The 20,259-nt window shown below is 39.2% G+C and overlaps 2 protein-coding genes across 7 annotated transcripts in view; one reads left to right on the top strand and one right to left on the bottom strand.

The window, feature by feature from the left end:
- kcnip3a (Kv channel interacting protein 3a, calsenilin) overlaps positions 1–20,259 on the bottom strand; it is a 78,771-nt gene that overhangs the window by 18,657 nt on the left and 39,855 nt on the right. Inside the window, exon 1 of one of the 4 annotated variants that reach the window (XM_079636658.1) lies at positions 7,061–7,321. The exons of the other annotated variants lie outside the window; for them this stretch is intronic. Within the exon in view, the coding sequence (XP_079492784.1) occupies positions 7,061–7,163 (103 nt within the window). The 5' untranslated portion in view covers positions 7,164–7,321. Of the gene's footprint in view, positions 1–7,060; positions 7,322–20,259 lie in introns of those variants that run through there. 4 annotated transcript variants of the gene reach the window in all.
- On the top strand, positions 4,407–17,185 carry LOC307011229 (uncharacterized protein). Of its 3 annotated transcripts, none has more exons than XM_079636660.1 (7): positions 4,407–4,562; positions 5,529–5,614; positions 15,663–15,781; positions 16,315–16,398; positions 16,569–16,667; positions 16,747–16,805; positions 16,875–17,171. In XM_079636660.1, coding segments are annotated over exons 3-7 (405 nt in total). In that variant the 5' UTR covers positions 4,407–4,562; positions 5,529–5,614; positions 15,663–15,780; the 3' UTR covers positions 17,037–17,171. The 3 variants fall into 3 exon arrangements, with proteins under 3 accessions (XP_079492786.1, XP_079492787.1, XP_079492785.1); XM_079636659.1 differs by having other exon boundaries at positions 4,443–4,562; positions 16,744–16,805; positions 16,875–17,185; XM_079636661.1 differs by lacking the exon at positions 5,529–5,614 and having other exon boundaries at positions 4,441–4,562; positions 16,875–17,173.

Here is a 20,259-nt window from a genome sequence, read left to right as displayed (position 1 = left end):
ACTCATATTTCAACCAATCTGAAAGATTAGTTAGGGTGTGGGTTTGTGTGCCCTGATGGTACATGCAGCGGCGAAACTCAGCTCTCTGCTCAGGTGGCAGCTTGCTCAGCAGACGAGCAACATGTGAGCCACACTGTAGTTCCACTTCACCCTCATGGCCTAGTGTCTTCAGCATTCCCACAAGTGACTGTATCTGGAGTGCAAACTTCTCAAATGCAGCAAAGTCTCCCCGCCTTATGTCTGGTGAGTCCATCACAGCAGCAATACGCCTCAGTGCTATCTGATGTGGTTGGCCAAACTTGTCATTTAGGGCAACCATTGTGTCTGAGAAGGGTGTTGGGGAGTTAAGGTAAGCATCTGCTATTAACCTGGCTTCTTCTAGTTGCAGGTGATCGACCAACACTTGGTATTTAAACAGCTCAGATGCATCATGTGGTAAGAGGTTCTCCAATGAGATCTTGAGCCGTGCAAACTCACTTGGGTCCCGACTTGAGAAGTTGCGGATTGTTGGGCGTGGCCCACGGTAACTTGGCTCTGGGACATTGTAGTTATGACCCTGAGGTGAGCTAAAGGGCAGAGGTTTGGTCCATGCCATGCCTGGATGTCGCTGTTGGGGCGTTGGGTTGCAGCCAAACTCACTCCGTTGACCAACATAAGCGGTAGGGTACTTGGGCTCAGCTGGAGGTAATCCGTGTGGCTGCGGCAGAAACTGAATGGGCTTGAACCAGGGCGGTGGATGACGGCCAGTGTCATCCCATGGCTTTGCAGTAGGAAGGGCCCCACGTGCTGAGTGATTAACTTGTGGTTGGCCCACAAACATGTCAGGAGCTGGGGCTGGCAGTGCTTCTTCCTTAGTACTTGGAACCTCATCTATTCTCCTAATAAGCGAATGTAGCATAGGTGGGTCACTAGGCAGAAGTTTGTCCATTACTGGGTCTGGCCATGGTGGTGGTGCAGGCCAATCATCCTCTTCCTCTGCTTTAGATTCACTTTCAACAGGTGGCCGTGATGACATCACCGTTAACTCTGGCTCTCTGGTATGAATAGAGGTTGGACTCTGCATGTTGCGAACAGCATCTACTAACTGTCTCATGTCTGCTCGCAACGCTCTAAGCTCGACTAAGTCTGATGCCATGTGCCGCTGTGTCTGCTGCAGGAGGTGTCTTTCATGACGAATGTCATCTAACTCAACTTGGCTCTCCTCCTGTGGATGTATGGGGTTCAGCGCTGAAGGTAGGGGAGTAGAGTAATCTCGTAGATGTTCCCTAAACTCTCTCTCTGGAAACCGCTGGGGGGCTAGCTGATTCTTTTGGCTGTGCTGTTGGTTCTCCGTCCTATAGCCCAGGTCCATCTCCTGAAGAATAGCATCCCGCCTCTGCAGGCGAAGGGGAGAGTCATAAGGGGAGGTGAGGGGTGTCATCCTGGCATTTCCCTCCTGGTGAGTACTCTCTAGTTCCTCTCTGTACCTCTCATCGATGTAGCCTCTATAATCAACCTCATAATCTGCATAGCGCACAGGTGGGCGAACATGCCGTCTGGGACGTGCACCACTAGCATCATACTCTGGATGTAATTCCATCTCTGACGTAAACCCAGTGATCCGGCTCGAAGGACCATCAATGAAGTGAAGATAATGGGTAGACGCTCAGTCTAGGTGCTAATTCTGGGTTTATCACCAGGTTCACTCAGATGTGTCGGCCAGAACACCACTTAAGGCCAAATATTCCAGAGTATGAAATGAAGAGCTGAGAGAAAGTTCTTATTATTCCATTTATTCTTTGCTTTTTCTTGTGTGAGTGAGTTTGACGGTGAATGTAATTTTGAGTGTGTGTGGTTTTTTCCTCATTTACGCACACTCTGAAGAAAAGTTTCCCTCACAATTATCATCCGACCGACGATCTCTATCTTACAGCATACTAACAACTGTGACAACCAACCGACTATCTCTATCGTACTGCATACTAACTGTGCAACGTCAGATATACTATACAAACCAGCGCGCGCTTTACCGTCACAAGCACTGAATACACGGGAGTAAACATGAAACATAAAGCACAATATGGTCTAAATACTAAATAATTAGTACTAAATAAAAGCAAAACTAACATAACTTTGGGGCCTTTTCTACAAGGTTACTATGTAGCAGTTTTGCTAGTGGAATTTTTGGCCAATCTCGCCTGATACAAGACATCTGCTCAACAGTCCGTGGGCATCATTGTCTGTTTATCCTTTTTATAATGGGCCATACATTTTCAACAGGAGACAGAAATGGACTTCAGGCAGGCCAGTCAAGCACATCCACTCAATGGTGTAGTGTCTAATAAACCACTCTGTTGTAGCACATGCAGAATGAGGCCTGGCATTATCTTACCTCCCAGGAAAGATGTCATCTTGATGGCAGTATATGTCTCTGTACAATCCCAATATATGCCTCCACGTCAATGATACCTTCACACATATGCAAATCACTCATGTCGTTTGCAATGATGCATCCCCATACCATGGCAGATGTTTGCTTTTGCACTAGTCGCTGAAGAAAGTCTTACCATTATATTATCTATTGTATTCTGCTTTTGATGAAGTCAAAGAGTTTCTGATCCCTATACTATAAATCCCATTTGCCATCAATAAAGACATTTTTAGAATCAGACTTTTTCTAACCATTTTTAACCAGCCAAACCTTAACCCCTTGGTTTCAACTCACAACTTGGTAAAATGTCCTCGTCTGAGATCATATAAAGAAACATCACCCTCTGGTGGCTGATGCTTCAAATCTGTGCTGCACTATTTGCATTATATACTATGAACATAGATATGGAAGTTGACTAAATAAGAGTTGACAGATCAAATTCCTCTCATGCAACAGAGCCGGCACATATCGATCATTAAAGGTAGGGTAGGTAGGATTTATATAAAAACTTTTTACCAAATTTGATTAAACTTTCTATATATATCAATGCATAATTAAAATGTAAGTACTCTGATAAAAAGAGTATAAAAATCGAGTGACTCTAGACCGTTTAATCTTCATTAAACACAGCTCATTATTTCCATTCGGGACGAATCACAGGATTGGCTTGCGCAACTGTCACTCTCCGTCGCCATGACTACCGCCGCTATTACTGGCTCTGTATGGCTCTGCCCACGTGCGCGCAGTCGCGCACCCGTTTTTAGGTGGGAGTGAATGGAATTAATGAGCTGTGTTTTATGAAGATTAAATACACTAGAGTCACTCGTTTTTTTTTACTCTCTATTTCAGAGTAGCCTACTTGCATTTTAATTATGCATTGGTATATAAAGACAGTTTAAACAAATTTGAATAAAAGTTTTTTTTAGACAATTCTGACCTACCCTACCTTTAAGCACGCTTCCCTTCACAAGTAATACTTCAATACTCTTCACAAGCAATACTCTGATTGCGTATTAGATTCACACAACCAGAAACCCCAAAATAAACTTCACCCTCCTGAAACACAGCGTTCAGGAATAGTCAGAGCTGTAGTAAGTGATGCCACAGAGCTAAAAATAGCCCCCAGCTGATCCATTGGGTGGTCCGGCTCAAGGGCCAATAATGGACAAAGATTTATGTATAGATTACATGAGGCACTCAGACCCTTCCAGCTGATGAAGTGTTTATTTGCATAAACAACAGGATATGTTGTACACTGGACGAATATATGACCTTCCTAGTGCCTGTATATCCCTGCAGAAAAACTTAAACCAGCCTAAATTGGTTTGCTGGTCTCAGCTGGTATTATCTGGTCTACACAATTTCCCAACCTGGCAGCTGACTAGTCGCCAAAGCCCCTTGAAAATAAGCAAACCATTCCAGCCTGATATGGTTTGGATAAAAGCTAAGACAAGCAAACCAGCTTAGACTAATTTACTTCAGAATGAAAATTTCCTGATAATTTACACCCCCCCACGTCATCCAAGATATTCATGTCTTTTGAAGTCGAAGGTTTTTGAGGAAAACATTCCAGGATTTTTCTCCATATAGTGGACTTCAATGGTTATCAACGGGTTGAAGGTCCAAATTGCAGTTTCAATGCAGCTTCAAATGGCTCTACAAAATCTCAGTCGAAGAATATGGGTCTTATCTAGCGAAACGATCAGCCATTTAAAAATATAAATGTCGTTTTTCGCAGCGCAGGGTTAACTCAAGAAACGAAGGGAGTTCTGGAGCCAAATGCATAGTTTAATAAGAAAATAAACAAACAAAACCATAACAGAGACCAGGGAACCAAGAACAGAATGAGACACAGCAAAGTACATGTAGGACAAGACCTGACAACAGGAAACACAGGGGTTTAAATACACAGGGGCAAACAAGCTTAACAAGAGACACCTGGGGAAGACTAATCAACATGAAAAACTACAAAGAACTACACAACATGGCACAAGACAGGAAATAACAAAAGGTCCACAGAAGACAAGGATGAACACAAGACAAGAATCATGACATTTTTAATCACAAATGACCGTCTTGCACGTCCACGACTTGACGCATTACGTAATCACGTTGGAAAGGTCAGACGGTAACCTGACGTAGATGTAAAAAGGTAGGGTGAAAAACTAATTTTCTCCTCTTCAAAATCATTCGACATTGTTGTTTTACCTTTTATTTATGTATTTTTTTTGTAAATGGCGTTTGACTTGAACCAAAGTCTTTGCACATTCACTTTGTCAACACTAGGTCAGTACTTCCGCCTACGTCACGCGTGACCTTTCAACACGATTATGTAATATGTGGCACATCACAGCTAGTGCAAGAATTAAAAAGTAAATAAATGTTTCGCCAATTGTTTTGCTAGATTAGACCCTTTTTCCTCGGCTGGGATCGTGTAGAGCCCTTTGAAGCTGTATTGAAAATACAGATCACTTTAAGCCACAGAAAGTGATCAAAATAATTATTGCAAAATAATGTATGAAATTAATCTAGTTTTATTTTTATCAGGACACTGATAAGACTGAATTGTTCTCACATGAATGTTAAATTCAGAGAGCAATTCAAAAAGAGCAATTCAAAAAGAGCAATTCAAAAAGAGCAATTCAAAGCACATTTCAATAATGCCGTTGATTTCATTTGTAATTATTTTAAAAGAAAAACATTTACTGAGCGTACCTTTAATAATTAAAATTGTAAATACGTTTAGACTGATGCTTGTCAATAACAGTGACCAATTACTTGTGTTCCTGAAAGTCAAATAGAAGAAACACAAATGTCAAGACCATTTAAGGATATCAATAAAAAATAAACAACCAACAGATTAACCAGCCAATAATACAAATGTTAAAATATGACACACAGATGCTAAATATTGGACATCGTACTAGGCCAATCTTTTCATTGCTCGTTATGTCTTGATAGTTTGTATTTCAAGACAGCAAAAATGCGACATGACACAGAGCACGTCCACCAGACAACAGAAAAAAAGTGGAGAAAATAAAAATATCTCCAATCTCAAACTTTGACTCCAGAGGAAGTGCATCTATATGAAGGGGCTGACTCTGATCTGTACTTTTAGAACTGTATGATCTTGTGATGAAGTGAGGGGTGAGAGGGAAATGGACAGTGCCCTTCAGGACCAGAGACCAACGGACCCATTTTTAGGTAACCGTAAAGAAAGCCTGTTCGATAAAGCATACATAATGAATGAAGGGTAATGTTAGACTGGGTTTTGAGAGAGAGAGAGAGAGAGTGTGTGTGTGTGTGTGTTCAGGTATACTCTACGTTATGGGGACAAACTATACCCACAAAGACGGCAATATCGAATAATCCTTGTCCTTGTGGGGGACATTTTTTTGGTCCCCATGAGGAAAACAGCTTATAAATATGTTTTTTGAAAATGTAAAAAATGCAGATTTTTTTTTTTATGATGGGGTTGGCGTTAGGTTTAGTGTAAAGAGATAGAATATACAGTTTTTACAGTATGAAAATCATTATGTGTATGGAATGTCCCCATAAAACATGGAAACCCAATGTGTGTTTGTGTGTGTGTAAGAGAGAGAGAGAGAGATAATGCAGTATTTCTTACACCAATATAACAGTCTCAATAAGTTCTTTGTCTTTGAGTATGTTGTAAATAAGAAAAACATTCTAGCACATCATAAACCTAAACAGTAAAAGTGTCCTAAAACACGTGTCATTAATAACAGACACACCCAAACATGCATAATCAGCTATTGGTTATTGGCACATACAGCTAGTCCATGAATACATTTTCAAGATTTTAGTTTTTTTTTCTTTCTTATTTAACTGGGCACCATCTCACAGTTTGTCTACAATTGTAATCACCATTTGGCCATCATTATTTTAAATTTTATATTTAAACATTTTAAATGGTCAAGTGCAACATTTTAAGCACAAATAAGACCATAAAAACAGACAGCAAAGCATATTAATTATGAAAGAATAGACAAAATACTGTTTAAAATATATATTTTTTAGATGTATAGCATTTTCACTACTAAAACAACATACTACTTAAATGAGGACATGTGGCCTTCAGTTGTTTTTATAAATACAATAATCAAAATATAATTTAAAATAAGCAAATAATACGCATCAATTATGATTAATTAATTTTTTTTTTATGAATTTACCTTTTATTTAGCATTTTATTTAGCAGAGAACATCCCAAAGGGGAGGTTTTGTCAGATTTGAACACATTTAGGACAGTTTGGTTCCCACCTGGTGCTGCAGTCCCACTTTAACACATGATGTAACCGGTATGTGTTGTGCTCATATTTGCCTACAGTAGAGCGAAAATTTTGATAATATGCTTCAAACTTCAAATGATTGCCTACCGGCCAAATAAGACCCAGTGACCTTCAAAACTCACAAGCAGGAAACACTCAACAGGAACTATCTATTATTGCATTCTGTGAAAGTGCAATACCTTTCCTTCACTTTAACACAAACATCACAACATCAGATTTGTTAACGCAATCTATCATCGGGGTGCACCTGACACAACACCGGCCCCAAGGGCCTCATTGGTCAAGCATATCACCATGACAACAAAGGGGAGGACCTCAGTTCTAGAACGCTCCTTACCTTCCAGCGACATGGGCTCCAGAATGCCGAACTGTTTGAGAACAGCCACAAACAGAATGATGACCACTCCGATGGCAAACAGCTCCATTCCCTGAATACCCATGGCTGCGATGAATTACGACTCTTGGCACAAGAACTTCTAGAACTACTGGAAGTGAAAGTATTAATCTCTGTACTAACACGGGACAAAGCCAACTGGCTGTTGTAGCATGGCGCCAGATGCAGGACGTCTCAAAAGGAAAGATTCATTTCAGTAGTTCCTCTGAAGAATATTTAAAAGAAAAAACAGGAGATATTTTTGGCAGAACGTAAAGCTAGTAGTGTGCATGGGAAAAAGAGTCCGGTCTAGTTACACTTATTTTGGAGGTGAGAGGAGAAGTCAGTGTTTCCATGTTAGGTCATTTTTTCTTGAAAGCCCCATCGCATAAATAAAGAGCTGGATTGCAGTTCCCGTACACAGTCCAGATGTGTAAAAGCCATCCTTGGCCGCAAATGTTATTTGCAAGAGTCAACAACAGACAAGAGCATTTTAAACTCTGTGGTGACGAAATGCTGCGGCGACGCTGTGATATTCAAGATTGTTGATCCAAAGGTAAAGGTTTCGGTGTAAAGCAAGAGGCACAAGAGAACGGAGATTCATTCCACAGATCCAGACGAGAGCAATGTGGAATTGCGACTTGGAAGAAATGGACTAATTTAGCTGTTAAAACGATCATATTTCATTTCAAGTCCTAAGTGGCTCTTAAATACGGATTGTGTCGATGCTGACATGGAAATATGAGACTAATGGGCACCCTAGTGCATCAAACATGAATAATGGTCCATGCAGAAGTCATTAAAGAAATACTCAGTTTAGTTATATGCAGAATCAACATCTGGCACTGCCTCGGTCACTGCGACAAGAACTGAGGTGGCATCTCAAATCCTGGTCCAAAGCATTTGGTGGTCTCCTGCGTGTTACGCCAGGTTGGTGCAAATCAGCCAAAAAAAAAAAAAAAACCTAGAAGTCACTTCCTGTGGCAGTGATTAAAACACCCCAATACTTTGCAGAATGGATGGATCCGTCTTTAACTTGGTGCAAATCCAGTGAAGTTCACAATTCTTGACCCCATCAAACCTTTCAAATGGCCCATTAAGGTGATATGTCTTGGGAGTGGTCCTGAAGAATGCGGTTTCTCGTCTCTCCGGGGTTCTGCCATCAGTCAAGCGCCCTCATCTTTTCCATCATCTGTTTCCTCAGAGTCAGCATCAAGTGCTTTTCTCTCTTCTTTCAACTTGAACTGTACAGTTCAGCTTCTCCCTCCCTCCCTCTTGCCCTCTCTTGTCCCGTAATAATCTGCAATGGGCAGTTTATCTTCACCTCTCTGTCCATCCCACCCCTCCTTCCGTGTCTCTTCCTCTCTGCTCGTCTATGCCCACTCCATCCCTTCTTTTATCCATCGCTCACTTTCCTAGCCTTACTAACCCTGACTGCAAAGTCAAACCCCTGTGACTACTGGTCCCTTTTCCCTGACCACAACTCCCTCTCTCACAACTCCCTCTCTCTCTCACTTTTCCTTCCTTGCCTTCTGTCTGGGGACTTGGGGAAAAGTCACATTTCCAAACAGGGCAGAAAGCCGAAGAGAGGGAGAGATACTAGGGGGATCAGATTCCAGGGACGCCCTCCCCTACCGATTTCCCAGCCTCCATCCACCCACATATCTGTTCCATCTGGAGCACTTTCCCTCTCTCTCTCCTTCCTCTCGAGTGAAGCAGGGCAAGGCCTCTGCATGGAATGGGACAACCAGAGGAGACAACATTAGCTCACAGGTTTTCCTGTTTATAGCATAACGGGAGAGAAGAGGAGAAAGCTATAATGGCTCAGTTAGATAAAGGAATCAATAAAGTCTTAATGGTAGCTTTAAGTCAACCAAACACAATGTGAGATCAAACACTGTTTCTACTGCCAGCATCAGCCCATCTCTCACACCTCCCCCTCCATTTTTTGAATCAAATAGCTGTTTTTTAAAAGAGCCATAAAATATTATAAATGTCAGACATGACAACAGACAGAAAATAGAAACGGGATGCTACAATGTAGATATTTTAAATGTAATGGTAATCTCTGTGGAAAATCTAAATTTCTGAAATGTCATCTTCAAATTATAATGAATGTTACACCTCAAACCGAAATACACCCTCTAGATACAAAATTCCAAAGGAATGTCAATGAATCATAAATTAATCTGAGACCAACCAACCAGCAACAAATAAACATGAATTCACTGCATCCAGTCTAATCCTAGTGGGTTATTATTTGATCCACTATTATTTTTGGATTAGTTCCAGATTATGAAATAAATTACATTAAGATTTTGATAAGAGGTTACCCACATACATTTTTTTTTAATATTTCTATCATAAATTTACATTTCTATCATAATTTGGTAAAAATAACCTGAATTAGTGAATGAATTAATGAAAAAATTAGTGAATGAATTAATGATTAGCAACATAAATTTTACTTTATTTATCAGAATCCCAGCGGACTCTAACTTGTTCCATTTTTACATTTACATTTATTCATTTAATTTAGCAGACGCTTTAAAACGACTTACAAATGAGAACAATAGAAGCAGTTAAACTAACAATGGGACAACAATATGCAAATGCTAGAACCTTTCCCAGTTTAATCTAACGCAGTACGTGTTCTTTTTTTCCTTCTTTTTTTTATAATAGATATATAATAGAATATAAAGTGTTAGCATTAATGGATAGAGAGTTTCTGAAAAAGATGCGTCGCAGGCGTTTCTCGAAAATGCCCACGGACTCAGCAGCTCTGGTTGAGTTGGGTATAGGTCATTCCACCAGCATGAAATCAGAAAAAGACGAGACCACAAGACGGTGTTCACTTGCAGAGCGCAAGTTTCTGGATGGCACGTAAGTCTGAAGTAATGAGTTTAGGTAGGAGGGAGCAGAGCCAGTGGTTGTTCTGTAGGCAAAAGTCAGTGACTTGAATTTGATGCAAGCGGCAACTGGCAACCAGTGTAAATTTGTGAGGAGAGGAGTGACGTGTGCTCTCTTCGGCTCATTAAAGACCACTCTAGCTGCAGCATTTTGGATCAGTTGCAGAGATTTGGCAGTGCAAGCTTACAATAGTCCAGTCTGGATAAAACATGTGCTTGGACAAGGAGTTGTGTAGCATGCTCAAATAGGAAGGGCCTGATCCTCATAATGTTGTATAAGGCAAATCTGCAGGACCGGGCAGTTCTAGCAATCTGTAAAGTTCAATTGATCATCAATCACAACTCCAAGGTTCCTGGCTGACCTTGATGGAGTTATAGATGGAGACGAGAAGTGGTCCAATCACTGAGCCCTGGGGCACCCGAGTAGCTAGATGTTGGGTCTTAGACACCTCACCTCACCCCTCCACGACACCCTGAAGGACCTACCTGAGAGGTAAGACTTGACCATTGTAGTGCGGTTCCCGAGATGCCCTAAGTCTTCAAAACTGACAGGAGGATCTGGTGGTTAACTCTGTCAAAGGCAGCAGACAGCAGGATGGGAACTGAGGATTTGGAAGCTGCTCTTGCCAGTCTCAAAGCTTCAATTACCGAGAGCAGGGCAGTCTCAGTTGAGCGTCCGCTTTTGAAACCAGACTGGTTGTTGTCCAGGAGGTTGTTCTTTCTAAGAAAGGAAGAGATATGGTTGAAAACAACTCGTTCAAGTGTTTTTGCGACAAATGGAAGAAGGGATACCGGTCTGTAATTTTCCAGATGTGCTGATTTAGAGTGTTTTTTGTTTTTTTTTAGAAGTGGGGTTACCCGAGCCTGCTTAAATGCTGTAGGAAAAGTACCAGTGTGAAGAGAGGTGTTGATGATGTGCGTGAGTGTGGGTACAACTGAGGAAGAAATGGCTTGAAGTAGAATAGTGGGAATAGGATTAAGTGGGCAGGTAGTATGGCGATTGGAAAGAAGGAGTTTGGAGATGCCTGCCTCTGAAAGCAGAGAGAAGGAGGTGTGTGTCAGTTTGTGGATTGGTAAATTGGCCGCTGATGGTGCTTGTTTTATTTATAAAGAATGTGGCGAAATCGTCTGCTGTTAGGGTTGATGAAGGAGGAGGAGGGTTAAGAAGAAAAGAGAAGGTTTTGAAAAGCATGCAAGAGTCAGAAGAATAGTTAATTTTGTTGTGATAGTAAGTCATTTTAGCAGTAGAGATATTAGCAGAGAAGGAAGAGAGGAGGGATTGATTAAAAACCAAGGTCAGTAGGATATTTCTATTTGCGTCACTTCCCACTCTTTCGCCGAAAGGTGACCTGTGGAGGAGTGTGTGTTGTGTTCTGAGGCAGGTTGAGGTTGAGAGTGAACAGGAAGTGATCTGAGGTGTGCAGCGGAGTGACCAGTGTATGGTCAGTGGAGCAGTAGAGTGTGTAAATAAGGTCTAATTGGTTACCTGATTTGTGAGTAGCTATTGAGAGGTAGATACTCGTTTGAGGTCGAATGAGGCAAGCAGAGTGTGGAAAATCAGCAGCCTGAGGTTTTTCTGGGTGGATGTTGAAGTCTACAAGAACTACGAGAGGAGTACCATCTTCAGGGAAGGATGAGAGTAGCACATCAAGCTCCTCCAAGAAACTGCCAAGTTGACCTGGTGGACGATAGACAACTACAAAATGGATTTTAATAGGCCAATGATGGTAATTTAATGCGATTCAAATTAGCTGTTGTCACAGAGAGGTGGTAAAGGATCAAATGTTCAATCGTTTGAGATGAGAAGACCAGTACCTCTACCCCTTCCGGTCAGGCGAGGGGTGTGTGAGAAAGTAAAGTTAGTGGAGAGGGCAGCAGGTGTGGCAGTGTCCTCTGGTCTGATCCAGGTCTCAGTTAGATGTGTATGTAATGAAAATGTAAAGCAGATGTAATGAAATCAGCTTTGTTTACAGCAGACAATGGCAATGGCAATTGTTTTTAAAACTTTGGATTAGTTAGAAAGAAATCACATTAGGATTTTAGATAAGAGGAGAAAAAATATTCAGTAAAATCCTATAGGACTCTTATTTGACCCATTTTGATCTTGAATTTCGGAAGAATAGATAAAATCAGATAAAATTCATCCAATCTAAAAATTCTACCAAAAACAAACACCTATTTTTTACCACAATGTCTCTAATGCCTTTTCACTATTATAATGCATGCTCTGACTAAGCACCTGTATTAATGGCTGGCGTCAGTGCTTTTTAGGAATTAATGTTGAGCTTTTAGGAGGACGGGGCAGGTTACAGTAATGCCATTAGAAGATGAACACTTCTTAACAGGAGCTAAAGCAGAAAGCTTTTGCTGACAACACACTATGGACTAACATAACTCATAATTGAAACTAATCATGGACACCAGGAAAACAATGGACAATCTTGGTACAGACTTGGAAAAGAGCATATATTTTCTTTTAAAATCGGATTTGAACAAATCTATCCTATTTCATGCGTTAAAAGAAGGCGTGCTTTCGAGTATTAATCCAATCCACTCCGATTACAAATGGCAAAATCTGGATGTATCCATCAGTACTGTAGTATTCATTCACAGCAAACAAACCAGCATATGGCTATTACTACGGAGGGATAGTCTGGCAAAGCGATCCGTCAATGTATACAAACACTGCACTTCCCCTCTACATGTTCAGTAACTCTGCACGTAGAGAAATGAAACCTGATATAAGGCAGCCGGTCCTCTATCTAATACATAAGCACTCTGAAGCCAAACCCAGCCCTGCTCTTTGTGCCCTCAGACTCGACAGAAGTGCTCTCTCTGTCTCTCCCTCTCTTTTAATGAGGTGTGATGGATCGACTTTTTAAATGATAAAAACGCATTGCACTGACGAATTAGGGTGAATTCAGGTTGATTGTTTGGGACACTTTTCCCCAGTCATCTCAATGACAACAACAAACAAAGTTCTGGAATAGGGGATGGACTCTCATTGGTTGGAGGAAATGACTAACCACTAGTACTGATAAGACAAAAATTCATCCATTTCCAGTGACATTTTTACCAGACTTAGTCCTATGTTTAGGTTCAGTAGTTTCACTTTAATGGCAATAGAAAGGTTATCAGGCAGCTATTGAAATGCCTTATTTTCACAAATGTCACTTTAGTCAATTCATTGGGATTTAACACATTTGATGGTATTTGCTGCAAAATCAACTAATTCCACTTCTTTGGACAAGACATAGTAAACAGTTTAACTTTGTTGTGGGTGGAATAGAGCTGTTCAAGGTTATGTCTGTTTCTGTCAGAGTTACAGAAACCAATATTGTTCACTCAATATTGTTATCACATTCACATTACCACATTCACTCAATATTGTTTTCACATTCACATTACCACATTCACTCAATATTGTTATCTTATTTTTGACTGAGGTGACGTTTAGAGGCTTTTGCATCTGAAGTCTTCATTTGTATACGTTACCAAGAGTTAGCTTACACATCAATAGGCCTAAACAAAATCTGTGGAATTTCTTTCTACAGTATGAGCATTTTATGTGATAATTTATTTGGAGAATATTCCGGACTAAACTCATTGGTAGCGGAAAGCAAAATATAGTGTTCCAGCACTGGGGCATGAATAATTCATAAGGTTGCATTTGTTACTGGTTTCCAGCTGTATTTACACGTTTTTATCATTGAGTTTGTTGTTAGGTTTAGTAAATTGCTGTTTTGTGACATCTGGAGTTCTCTCAAAATGACACAAAAATGATCCTGTTATTGTGTATTGTGTACCAAGTATTGAGATATCTGTGTTTAGGTACCACATTACGTCTAGATGTAATGTCTACAGTATCTACTGTATTAATAACTTAGATGTTTTAAGAAAAGCATGCACTTTAAAAGCATGGTTTAATTAAGTTATATTGTTTGAGTTGAATGTGCTTGAAACAGAGAATTGCAAAGTAAACTTCAACTAAGTAGAAATTACTCTACAAACTTTAATTGGCCAAGTTAGTTACTTGTTTACGATGGCCGAGAGAGCTCAACCCGCTGTAACTGAAGAAAACACATGCAAATAGAAAAAACCCCCGCAAATTAAGAAAACATCTTCATAAACACACGTGTGCTCCAAATACTCAACACACAACCAAATACAGAAACGCAGTGCAAAAGTTCACAACTCAACCAAATATAGAAACGTGCTGCAAATAGCAAAGACCACGACGGAAATGTTTCCAGGGCACCCCAATAAGTTACGAACCCGGCTGGGACATGTTTACAGAGATTGGTACAGAGATTACATGTTTATGACATATAACTTTGTATACAATATCCAAAATGTTTTAACAATATTAAATGTTATCAGAATTCAAATGAGAAAAGAAGAGTTAACAATGAGCTGAAAACTGAAATAAATAAATAAGATAGAGAAAAAGAACATGATGGTAAGATATTAATCTACATCAGTTCCATTGTACAAACATCCCAGGTGAAAATAATGAGGAAATTAAGTTGTCTTTCGTTACTCCCTTCACCAAGTGCGATCAAAACGGCTACATAATGGCAAACAAGTGCCCTGCTCCCTCCAAAGTGCCCACAATAGCCCACATTTCTCGTAAAGACTAGGTAACCCCGGTGTCCTGGCCACACTCCACCCATTGGCCCATACCAATCATGGCCTCCCAATAATCCCAATCCACTGAATTGGCTCTATCACTTTCTCTCCTCTCCACTATAGCTGGTGTGTGGCGAGCGCACTGGCGCCGTTGTACTGTGGCTGCCGTCGCATCATCCAAGTGGATTCTGCACACTGGTGGTGGTTGTAAAGCGTTTTGGGTGTACAGTCAATAGTACATATGAAAGCGTTATATAAAAGCATCATTCTATTCTATTCTTCTATTCACTTCAAGGGCTCTGCCATCTGCCCTAGAAGGAAGTAGGGCATAGAGATGCTCACGAGCAATAAGCATGTCCCAGCCGGGTTCGTCACTTATTGGGGTCCCCAGGAAACATTTCCGTCGTGGTCTGTGCTATTTGCAGTGCGTTTCTGTATTTGGTTGTGTTGTGAACGTTTGCAGCGCGTTTCTGTATTTGGTTGTGTGTTGAGTATTTGGAACACACATGTGTTGTGAAACTGATGAAGATGTTTTCTTAATTTTTCAGGTGTTTTTCTATTCGCATGTGTTTTCTTCAGTTGGAGCGCGTGGAGCTCTCTCGGCCACCGTACTTATTTTCTTTTTTAATTTTACTCAACTTAGCAAAGTAGATTTACTTAAAAATATGCGTGCAAGAACTTGCACAAGAAAAATTAAGTACATTTTACTTATTGATTTTTTCATTGAATAATGTTATTCATGAATGGTTATCATTCACTAAGTTGCATTGACAGAAAGCCAGTTAATATAAAGATTTTTTTTTTTCCAAAATGAAGTTTTGGCATTTTTGTGCCGTGACCATGAGGTCATGCGCACATACTAGACCGTCTCATTTTAGTATTAATTCTGAGGAGGACGCAGCCTCAGCCTTCCATTTGAGAAGAACCTCACTTTAGATGACTGCTTATGTACAGGGCCCTCTGCTGGACAATACACATCACTGTGCAAACCTTATATGTCTGTCTGTCTGTCTGTCTGTCTTCTTCAGTGAGAAGGTGTGCTCTGTAAGTTTAAGGAGGAGTCTCTTTCTGTCCAAGGGTAAAAAGCCCCTTTGAAGCTCTAAGAAGTAAGAAGCATTGCCAGCATTACCTAAATTTCCTATCGCAAGTGAGTAGCTATTATTTTTGATTAATAATTGTTTTTCTAATGAAGCTCTAGTCCCAAAGTATGAAATGCTTCATGTATGCTTGTTGTTGTGGTTGGTTTGAATATGCTGATATAATTGATTCCGTATCATTTCATAAATCGCAATCTGCAAAATATCCAGAGGATTTCTTACACCTAAAAATACAAATTCTGTCATGATTTACTCACCTTTATTTTGTTTCAAACCTGCCTTTCTTTCATCTGCGAAACAAAAAATTAGATATTTTAAAGAACGATAGTGTCCAAATGATATTGACTTTCAACAGCAAGGAGAAAAAACAACAACATTTTTTTCCCCCTCAAAATATCTTATTTGTTCAAACCCATACAGGTTTGGAACAACAGTAGGGTGAATAAGTGATGACATAATTTGTATTTTTGGGTGAATTATTCCTTATTAACAATATTTTTTTGTGATATTTGCTTGATTGAAAACCTGTGCATTTAATTTTTGTTTATCTTAATTTTTTGCATATCTGCTGCTTTTCCTCAAGTGTTTTGGACAACAGAGGCCCCATCATTTTACCTCTCATTGAATCAAACTCCATCTGTACACAATGATGCTTTATCAGGGATACGTACGTATACTCATACGCTCCACCTGTCCTTTGCAGCTTAAAATACTCTATAGTCGCTCTGCAGTATTTTAAGAGCCACAGTCTTTTGAAATAACACTTAACAATGGTAAAGACGTTGATACACTATGAGAAAAAAATTTTCTCAAGCTTTTATGAATTATTATTTTCAGAGTGGATCAATTATGTGCTATATAGCATCTGTGCTGTGACGGTGATTGTGTTTTTGTATCATTGCTTTCATGAATCCTACAAGAAATGCAGGCAAACAGGTAAAATATTATTATAATAATTACAACGATTGACGCAAATCTTAACACAGAAAATCATAACTATTCTTTTGAACAGCAGAAGTCACACTGGAGGTGGGTGACGCTTCTAATCCAGACTGCGGCACAGAAAAGACAAAGGCAAGAGTCTTTAACCTCAAACTCATATAAACTAGAGTCTGTGGGATTGATGGGTTCTCTTGTGTTTAGGATGGGCGCCACTCATCGTCAGCCGTACTCCAAGAAAATAGTGTCAGGATGAGCTCCGTCTACCAGAGCCTCATCCCCTCCTCCTCTGAGAGACAGTCGATCTATGAGTGTCTTGATCAAGAGGAAACTCCATTCACAGACATTTATGAGAATTTTGAGTAATGGCAATGCACAGACCCAAATGGTTTATTGCTTTCATAAAACTGAAGCAACAGTAACCAGATAAAAGACATCAATGTTCAACTAATAGCCAAATGTACCATAAAGAATTATCAGAATAAACTTTTCTTCTGACATATAAGAGTTCAATGTATACTGTCCTGTGTGTGCGTTTATAGTCATTTTACAATTGACTGTGGCTCAAAACGACGAGTTTTATAGCTAAATACGGATGCAGACATTTTGAATACATCGTTTTATATTTCAACAGTAATTGTACTAAATTAAAATGTTAAATTGACGGCCTAGTTGTGACACAAACCTATTTCTAGAAAATGCTACTTCTATTTGGGTGGTAGACAAGTAAATCCCAGATTTTTCTTTTTCCACATCAAGAAAGTATTTAGGTGCGGTTACTATTTCATTAACATTTTCAAATCATCTTTTTGCATGTGCGAAATTTTTAATTAATTAGAACTAACTTTCCTTTTTCTTGCAGGATTCAAATTTATATGCTTTTTCACGGTCACGTGACCGAAACATTTGCCATTAAAACAGTGGTTTTATCTCACAAATTTTTAGTCCTTTTCTTAATTGATAGAGTGTGCAGGCTTTTTTTTTATTTTATTTCCCTTAAGGTTTTATGTCTATGCACCTCACATGGACAGTTTTTAAGGAACAAGGGTTGAAAACCCTTTTTTCAGTTATGCTTTTTTATAACTAAATGTCCCCGACACTTGGACCAAAGTAAGTGTGTGCTGAATATATCATAAAAGGAACCAAAAGTAGATAGCCGTCTGAATATATAAACAGTACACACAATTATTTTTTTATATAATTAAATAAAATCTCAAAACCCTATAGCAATAAGCTGAAGTAGGAATCCAAATGTGCTTTTACCTAGTAACAGAGAATTACACATATGAAGAACCAATCATATTACAGAAAAAATATATAATAAATCATGTCACCTTTGCCATGTACTTATATAAACTGTTGTTCTCTTGTGGTTGTAGGATTCTCTGAGTTCTTTATTAAAGCACATCCAAAGGAGTTGTCTGAAGTCTGTTCCATATATTTTATTAATCATCATAAATTAGGTACCTTTTAAAAGCTTAAACACTTAAATTCACCCTTTGAAGCCCAAATTATGTAAAAGATATATTTAGCATAAAATAAAAATATTTAGTTTGGTGCATTTGTAAACTTAAACTTCTATAACTTTTTAAAACTTTTTAAAAAGATGCTTCACTTTGTATTCCAAAACATTCATGAATTACAAACATTTAAGTTAAGATATATGATTTAAAAATTGTGACAGTTAACTAAATAACCCAGTGCATGTGACATTGTTTTCTCAATGAACAATTCTCTATATTAATACTATTTCATAACATAATAATAATATTAATAATAATTGTTTTTGCAACTTATTTTCTTGTCAAATAAACTTAAATAATTAATGTGGTTCATACTTTGAGTTTCTATTCATTAAGCCAATCTCCTTCATTGGATTAACTCACATTTTTTATTTCAATGAACTAAAAATTAAGGCAACCAGGTAACTTAAAGTTAAACCAACATTTTTATTTTCATTTTTAACAGTGAGCAGCTGCAGGACGCTGCTTGACTCCATGTCAGCAATCTGCATTTCATCCATATTTATCCTATGTAATAAACAGTATACATTTACAATGAACACCAGAAAAGAAAAAAAACTTTTAAATGTTTTCTAATGACTTTACCATGAAAGTAACACTAATGGGTCTTTAACATTAACTGAACGGGCTTTGGGTATCAACCGATTAAAAGTGACAAAACACAGACGGCTCAAAGACAGTGTGTTGTTTTGATAAGCGTTACCTGAGCGATGATAGCGAGTCGTACTGTGACGACAGTCAGCCAGGAAGCTGGGTCGAGAGAAACGCCGACGCGCTTCTAAAGAAAGCGTAGCCATCACGCTCCCCATTATAGATTGATACAGAAACCACACTAGATATGCTAAAAACAGGAACCACAATGAGCATGAACCAACAGCTGTTCTCCAAGAAGCCAGATGACAACCTGTGTGTGTGTGTGTCTGGTGCAAAAGCACATTGAGCAGTCTGTTTGGTGACTATGGGTCAGACACTCAGGTAGATACATGTGAGGGAGAAAGACACTTCAAAGACCAAGTGCTACAATGTGACCTTTCACTTAAAACACAACACACACTCTTTCTCTCTGCGGCCTGTTTGAAATTTTTTCCCCTCTCACACCGTGACCACCCCACACAGGTGAAAATATTAATATGAGTATATGAATAAAACAGATGTGCTTTAAGACCCCTGCGTTGAGCACAGACCAAAGCGTCTTTAAAAATACACATAGGCGGTCTTCAACAGTGATCTGCTGTGGTATACCATATATCCATACAATAGATAATATTCTGGACGTTCCAATCTGACCTATAATGCTGCCTGAATCAAAATCATACGCTATTCATTCGTTGGCCAGAGGAGAACTGACCTGGGTTGGGTTCTCCCAAGGTTTTTTCTCCATTCTGTCACCTGATGGAGTTTTGGTTCCTTCCCACTGTCTCCCTTTTTCACCTTTATTGCCATTGGCTTTTGGCTTGCTTAGTTGGAAACATTTAATTTAATATTCAACAATATTATTGATCTGCATGCATTGACACCACTGTATGAGAACTGAACTAAGCTGGACGAGGACAGCACTGTTTTCTCCAGATCGGATATATATATAGCCTATATATATAAATTAACTAAATTAATAACTTTTTTACAACGAAAATGAAACATCACTGAACTTACTTAAGCTGGACTGTGGCACTATTTTCTTCTGGGAACAAATTTTGTTACATTATTTTCCTGTTATCGCTGTAAATGTAACAATATCCACTGGAGGCAAGCTGGTTGAGAACCCAACAACTTTAATTACAACACAAAACAAAGGCAAGACGAGGCATGGAACACTTGGACAACCAATCAATCAATACTAGATCAAGACATAGGCAAACATGAGGGCTTAAATACACAAATGACAAGACAACACCTGTGAACAAAGATCAGACGATTAACAAATGACAAGACGCATGGCAGGATCACATGACAAACAGGGAATCACATGACAAGACAGAAACAAGGAACAAGAAACAAGAAACAAAATCCACAACGTGACAGTAAAGCTGCTTTGAAACAATCTGTGTTGTAAAAAGCACAATATA

This window comes from Phoxinus phoxinus (assembly GCF_949152265.1).
Source record: "Phoxinus phoxinus genome assembly, chromosome: 15".
NCBI lineage: Eukaryota > Metazoa > Chordata > Actinopteri > Cypriniformes > Leuciscidae > Phoxinus > Phoxinus phoxinus.
Note: the sequence above shows the minus strand (reverse complement) of the source record. Positions and strands in the feature narration are given on the sequence as shown.